Raw genomic sequence first — 7,278 nt, forward strand, 5'->3', positions numbered from 1 at the left:
AGCCGAAATCCATTCCATTACGGATGTCTGGTGTGACTCCCCAAGCTGCGGAAACTCAAGTTGACTGCGGGGACCATCCACAATGCAACCCAAAGTGCCACAGACAAGTTCACTTTTCATTTCTGCCGGAGAGGTACGAGCCACTGATGGATGATGAGACGCAAGAAGAGAAGAAGAAAAGGAAGAAAGCACAGTACAAGAAAGTAAAGAAGGTGGGTGTTGTCTCTTTTACATTTTCTTAAATTGTTAATATTCAATGAACTTGCATATAAGGTGTATTGGATTATAGAAAAAACTCCATTTGTTCATTTGTATTAATAAATCTACTAAAAAATGTCACTAGACTGAAATCAAACTTAAACCATCTTTTATCCCATTTAAAATAAGAGATTGGAATGATGTTCAAATAAAAAATGACAGCTGTTCTCTCTGTGGCAAACCAGCAGCTGCTCAACTTGGCTCATTTGTCTGAAATCTGGCTGAAGGTTGACCCAGCCCATCTAGGGCCAGAGGTAACACTCACTAAATAAGACCTTAAAGCTTCATAAGCATCACTTTTTATGCTCTTTTTCTTTAAATGTATGAATTAAACACTGCACTGTCTGTAGACCTGGCATGACCTGAATTCCTTTTTTACAACATCAGTGGTCTGTTTACTTGACACATTGCTCTTTGACCAAAACTCAAGTGTGACAAGGGAGTGGCCTTGACCTAAAACAACAACATTAGTCCAAATGGTTTATTGGAGACCTCGCACACTTTTTTTATTTCATGTTGAGCATTAACTAAAAATGTGTCGTAAACAAATTATAAATTAATAAATGTAGTATATACTGCAGTGAGCAAGTAGGATATATACAGTAGTTTTTAAAAAGTTGTATTGCTCAATATTTAGCTGAAAAATTTAAATATTTTGCGTTCCGTGAATACAAACACAGTTTATGTCTGGAAATAAAATGGTCTGAATTAATCTGACTTTTGTCCTTTTCTTCTAGTTACATTTTGGGTAAGTTGAAATGTGAACTCCAATTGTTTTCAATCAATCATCCTCTTTAAAATTATTTGAAATACAATGATTGCTGAAAAAAATTTAATCTGGTGAGCAGGTACAACCCCCCCCCCCAAAAAATAATTATTTAAATTATTTCAGATGTAAATTTGAACTTTACTGATCAAACCATTGAGTCAAGATAATCCCAAACTGTGATTGTCATTTATATACATATTTTGAGTTTTCAATCTATAATAATTATATTCAATGTATCTACTTAATTTTAAACTGAATACGTTAACTCAATAATCAGTTTAGAAAAAGTTCAACTAGTGAGTGAATCTTTTTTTTTTTTACATACTACATAAAGGGAGTAGTATTGTTCTTTCCCTGTTTTTTCTGAAATGTCTGTCTTCCTGTGTCCGCTTCAGCCGGTCAGCCCTTTCCTGTTCAAGAGACAATAGTGTTCAGAGGGGGGGGGGGGGGGGGGGCTTTCTGTTTACATTTTGAGGGTAAATGCAGACCGTGTTTCTGCCCCCTGTGGGACTATTGTTTCAAAATAAATATACATATGATCTGCCTGACTTTTAATACCTATTTCTGTCACAATCAATGAGGAAGTTTTGCAGCACAATCTATCTCCTGAATAATCTGGGAATAAAAAAGAAAATTTGAAGTTTGGGAGTTTTTTGAATGGAAAACAATCATTGGTTTGGGATTACAAATGAATTTACCTTTTACTTTTTGACCTAATATTCTTGTTAGAACCCACAGAATGTTTTGATGAATCATGCGGCTGTGTGTTTGTCTCTTCAGAATGTCTCCAGGGCAATACGGTCTACCTGGAAGTGTCTAAAGCTGGGTCTGTACAGCTTTGCCCTGGGCTACTCCACTCCCATCTCAGTGGCTGCTGCTTTTGGCCCAGACTTCCACCGAGGCACAAACAACCCCTGGGCTGAGCCACGTTGAGCCCCTCTGGATTCCCTACCTACAGTACATACCTGTGACAGCGTGGACGCTGACCAAAGACTTTGTGTATTTGTAAATACGTTATATATGTAAAGTTTGTGAAATAGGCCTTTTTTACATTTTGACTACAATTTGTTAGAGTATTAATGATGGACGTGTTCTGTTAATGTCATTATGTCCTTATTATTCCTTGTTAATAGTTAAAAATCCTAATGTCCAATTGTTGGCCCTAATGTACTTTAGCCCACTATTTTATCATAGTTTCAGAGAAAATACATTGTATATCTTACACTTAGACATTCTGTATAATTGTTCTTTGCATAAACCCTATTTGTTTGTTATGCACTCCTGCACATATTGCTCAAGGTGTGTGTGTGTGTGTGTGTGTGTGTGTGTGTGTGTGTGTGTGTGTGTGTGTGTGTGTGTGTGTGTGTGTGTGTGTGTGTGTGTGTGTGTGTGTGTGTGTGTGTGTGTGTGTGTGTGTGTGTGTGTGTGTGTGTGTGTGTGTGTGTGTGTGTGTGTGTGTGTGTGTGTGTGTGTGTACTAAAAAATGTTTTATAGCAATATACTGGATATGTTTAATTTTCTAAAAAAAATTATTTAATAAGAAAAATCGGACTGGAACCTAATGGTTTGACTTCTAGAGGTAGTCCTAACCGTTTGTGTTTTGCTAGTCGTGTAATTTGTAAGTTGATGTGGGATGAAGTGTAAATAAATGGTTCACCAAAACCTTTTGTCATTTGTTTTTGAGGGTCTCTCTTTTTAAATAGGCTTATTGTGTTAATGGCCTGTAAAACAAGAGTTGCTTGTGAGCTTTTTGAAGTCCAAACAAAAGAACAGAGAAACACTTTGCATATTCAGGGGTCTTGTGAGAACATAAGTGTTTAGAAGTGTATCTAGTGTAGACAATCTGGTAAATATGTGTTCCTTCCTGTGCTCCTGTGAAGAAAAAACAAGATGCAGCCCCACAGTAACCCTTCAGTATATATATATATTGTATATACTATGGTCCATACTGACTTTTTCACCTGTGGTCCTGTATTCAACCTCTGCATTTAATTGATCATCTATTTCTTGCCAACTTAATATTGTATTACCTTGTTTGTTTATCAGTTGTGTAGTTTATTGTGTTGCTCCCTCTTCAACGCTGCATGACATGCACACGCATTATTCTTCCACTATAACTACTTTAAACTTTTAAAGTAGAAATAAGTGGACTGGCCTTCCACCTCTTCACCACTTCTTTCTGCTTGAAAAGTGTATGAACATTTTTCTGTAAGCAGTGTCACAACTATTTGTCAATCCAAGTTATTGTATTCCTATGTAACAACAGGAGGACGAATATGATTATAGAGAATATATTTTGTTTAAGTATAACTTCATAACAGTAGGTGGCGGTAATGCGCTATTTTGTCACTTCCGCCAACACATACTAAAGAAGAAGAGAAGTGTTACTTCCGTATTCTTGTCTTGTTTACACATTAGTCGCCAGCCTGTGGACCTTTAATTTACAGTCTATTCTCACAACATGACGGAACAGAAAGCACAGAATATCAGCTCCATTCCCATCGATGCTTTTAGCAATTTAAGAATTACATCGATATGGACGTTTCTCATGTCTGTAAGTAAAAATATTTTCCTGGCTCGAGGAGTCTAGCTAGCTTCGCGTTAGCCATCAAGGCTAATACATCCACTGCAGCATTACAGTGCAGTTTCATATCTGTTCAGTTAACATTTGAAGTAGCAGCTTTCACTGTGTGCTTTTCATTTATTGTGTAGGTGCAGTGGTCGGAGCCTTGGCTTATCGGCCTGCTGGTGTTTCATGTTGTGTGTCTGAGTCTGACGGTGGTGACCTGCAGGTTTTACAGAGCTCAGATCTGTCACTTCCTGCTCATAGGTAAGTGGACAATAAAAAATACATACAGTAACTAATTAGCCGAAAAAAACCATGTTGATTGTTATTAGGTTTACCAATATACATGAACATATAAAGGTTTTGTATACGTGGCTCATTATTTACTTTTTCAGTCAGTTGTACTGTTGAGTCATGTTGAGTCTACTAATTTACTGCTTCCTGTGACACCGACTACCTTATTTTTTACATCCATGCAATAGGTGTGTTTCTCAGACATTTATCCAAGCATAATTTGAAATTGATCATTTTAGGGCAGTAGTAGTAAACTTTTGTCCTTTGGTGAATCCACAGAGGACAATGTGTGTGTCTGTGTCAGGCTCATTTGAAATGGTGAATGAACTAATGCTGACCTGGTCAGAGTAAAGAAAGAGGGGAGTGGAATATTGTGGCAAACAGCAGCCTTTATTGTTTGTATGTGTGCCTATCTCCACAGTGGGTCTGGTGTATAGTGCTGAATATCTAAATGAGCTGGCAGCCATGAACTGGCGGTAAGTGTGTGTGTGTGTGTGTGTGTGTGTGTTTTGAATAAAGCAGGAAAATACACAGTGATTTAAGAAAAATCTCATTCAGCTCAGCATCTGCATTCTTTCTTTTTTTTTTGCAGGTCTTTTTCGGAGTTCCAGTACTTTGACTCCAAGGGCATGTTCATATCTATGGTTTACTCCATTCCTCTTCTACTGAACGCAATCATCATTGTGGTAAGCAGCAGCAGCAGCCTAGTTATTTATCATCAGTCAAAATAAAATGGGAAAAAAGCCAAAAGTCAACCTCAGTGCACTGCTCACCCAAATGTTTGTGGTGTGCATTGACAGGTGGTGTGGGTGCACAGGACATTTTGCACCATGACCGAGCTGAAGACACTGCAGCTCAAGCGGAAGGCCCGCAGAGAGAAGAGAGAGAAGAGTGACTGATCCTCATACCCAAAAATGGCTTCCTCGTGGGGGAATTAAGAGTCGCTTTGCTAATCCTGGTTTCTGGAGGAGGGAGGCACATTCTTTCCAATGACTGTAAAAAGGACGGTTCAATTCGGTTCGGTTCGGTGGTGTGTCGGTCAGGAGGACTGGGTGTCTGTTTTGGACTGGGTGTCTTGTTTCTGGTGACAGCAGTTGAAAGATTGCTGCTGAACATGCTGTGTACAATATGACTATTTACAAGGACCAAAAGGAAAACATTTTCTCGTTTTGTATTTAATGTTGTTTTTGTTTTTAAATTGTATTGATATGCATAAAGAATGATATACCCTCTTCGTTTTAAGGCCTGGGAATGTATCAGTGCTATAGTTAGATTTAGACTTAAGACTGCAAATAAAATAGGCTTTATATGAACCATGGAGGGAGAGGAACAAGAAATGAGTTTATTCAAGAAGTCAATCATTTCATCCTCAGTCGTGTAAAGAGGACTGCAATCGGTTCGACACAAATCCATGACTGACCATCAATCAATTGACTCAGACTAGGGGACAGTATGATCATGGTCATCGCAGATAAATCAAGAAAGGCTACGGTGCATGGTTAACCTTGTATAAATCTCCTTGTTAATCTTTAAACTTGATTTATTATGAATTAATTATTAAAATGCATTATTAAATACTTGAAATTGAATACACTATATGTTTAACATATTTATATACACAAACTGCCACACTGTCATTTTATGTATAAACACTGCTCCAAAATATACAGGTCAATACTGAAAGCTTAGGGTTATTATACTTCATTGAAACTCTTTATGGTTTCCATGAAGGCTTGGGGATGCTGGTGCAGCACTAGAGGGCAGTATGGATTTTCTATAAAAAAACACTGGGATGCTCCTGCTATCTATTGATCTGCTCTTTTGGAAAGTTAGCAGATGGATCTGTTGTATGCTGTTGTGCTTTTAGCCTGCATTCATCTGTCACGGCTGGATCGTAGTCAACACCAAGAGGACAGGGAGGAGGAATATAACATGGGTGTGTTGTATTAATAGAGATGGGTTTTGAAGTTTCTTTTCAAAGACGTGCAGAATTAAAGGTTGCACCCTGACCTCTCTTTGGTAAACAAGGTGCAACACGCCCAAACAAGAGTATGTTTCCACTTTATTAGGGAGATTGATGCAACCGGCATGTATGAAGGCATCCAGACAAGTTTGAGAAGTTCAGAGTAGACACTCTAATCCCATTTTGAATCTCCGGGAGTGTGGGCTGCGGCCAAATTCACCCAATTCCAATATCTCCAATATGACGGATTTCCTCTGTTTCTTGTCATGCAGACCATTACATTGCACAACACCCAGTCAGCTGCAGTCTTGTGGTTAAAGACACTTTGGGTAATTGGGGGTGGAAAGAACAATCTAGTTCCAAAGTCAGTTGGGTAGGGATGATGGTCATAGTGTTCAGGCTAAAAGGTGTGTAACGTTGATATTTGGTCTGCTATCTGTGTATGAATGTTTGTGTGAATGGTAACGTGTAAATGGCAACGAGTCTCCCTTGAAAAAGTGTCTCCGGGCTCAATGGGATTTACCTGTATAAATAAAGGTTAAAAAAAAAGGTGTATGTGACGAAAATCACCAGACAACAGTGGTAAGTGCATCTTCTGCTTAATTGAGAGCAAGTAGATGATGTCATAAAGGGAACTTAATTAACAGGTTGGGCAGCAGACAAGTAAATAAGAATACAGAAATGTTTGTCCTAAAACACTGAAAAGGGTCTGATTTCCCACGGTCGTCAATTCTACCTTGTGTCCATTTGAGTAGATAACGTTTTTGGAGATTCTTGCCCAGAAACTGACATGGTTAGCGAGGATGAATCGTGTGGATACATTATATATAGGGTGTGCGCTGATGTCAAGCTTCACATAGGATTTATGCAGTCACAACTTTACATGTGAGGCAGTAAAGTGCAGGTAATATAGATGTCCTACTGCTGTCTATAAGGCAGTGTCTGGTCTGCACTGAATATGCTAGTTACTATGGTATCAATCTTAATTTATAACACCTCAATAACAGGACACAAATTGTTCCCCCCCCCCTCCCCCCATAGTATATTAAAGATAGACTATCTCTGGTTCTGCGTCCTTTGTTTTATGTCATGGTCTTAACTAATTTCTAGTATAAACTTTTTTTTATGTTGAAGTTTAAACGAAAAACATTTGATCATTTTCGTAAAAATGTGTTGTTCAGCTAAAAACACAAACCACCCTTCACAAATCCCCAAATGCCTGGCCTGGATCCACAAACCCACCCTTTGACCAGACTACAGAGAGAGCGAGGCTTCTCCATCAGGTTTCTGTCTGCGTGTGTGTGTGTGTGTTATTGATTGCGTTGCATGTCAGGACAGCTGCCAGCTATTCCTGAAATTCATTCTTCATCTGTGCATGAAAATATTTTTTTTATTTTGTTTAGTTTTGTTTGTGTTCTCTTTGAGTTT

General features: G+C 38.4%; 2 protein-coding genes across 2 annotated transcripts; both read left to right on the forward strand.

Annotated features, from left to right (window-relative positions):
• Positions 1 to 23: 23 nt before the first annotated feature.
• On the forward strand, positions 24 to 1,960 carry LOC307266229 (required for drug-induced death protein 1-like; the record flags this gene model as incomplete). The annotated part of the gene is made up of 3 exons (XM_080048203.1): positions 24 to 212; positions 447 to 512; positions 1,808 to 1,960. The coding sequence occupies 3 exons, from the start codon at positions 24 to 26 to the stop codon at positions 1,958 to 1,960; spliced, it is 408 nt and encodes a 135-aa protein (XP_079904329.1).
• Positions 1,961 to 3,437: 1,477 nt separating this feature from the next.
• tmem18 (transmembrane protein 18) lies at positions 3,438 to 5,119 on the forward strand. The gene is made up of 5 exons (XM_080048028.1): positions 3,438 to 3,581; positions 3,740 to 3,857; positions 4,309 to 4,363; positions 4,480 to 4,573; positions 4,688 to 5,119. Exons 1-5 carry the CDS (start codon positions 3,489 to 3,491, stop codon positions 4,784 to 4,786), a joined length of 459 nt encoding a protein of 152 aa, XP_079904154.1. The 5' UTR covers positions 3,438 to 3,488; the 3' UTR covers positions 4,787 to 5,119.
• Positions 5,120 to 7,278: the final 2,159 nt, after the last annotated feature.

This window comes from Ammodytes marinus, assembly GCF_949987685.1.
Source record: "Ammodytes marinus genome assembly, chromosome: 19".
Taxonomy (NCBI): Eukaryota; Metazoa; Chordata; class Actinopteri; order Uranoscopiformes; family Ammodytidae; genus Ammodytes; species Ammodytes marinus.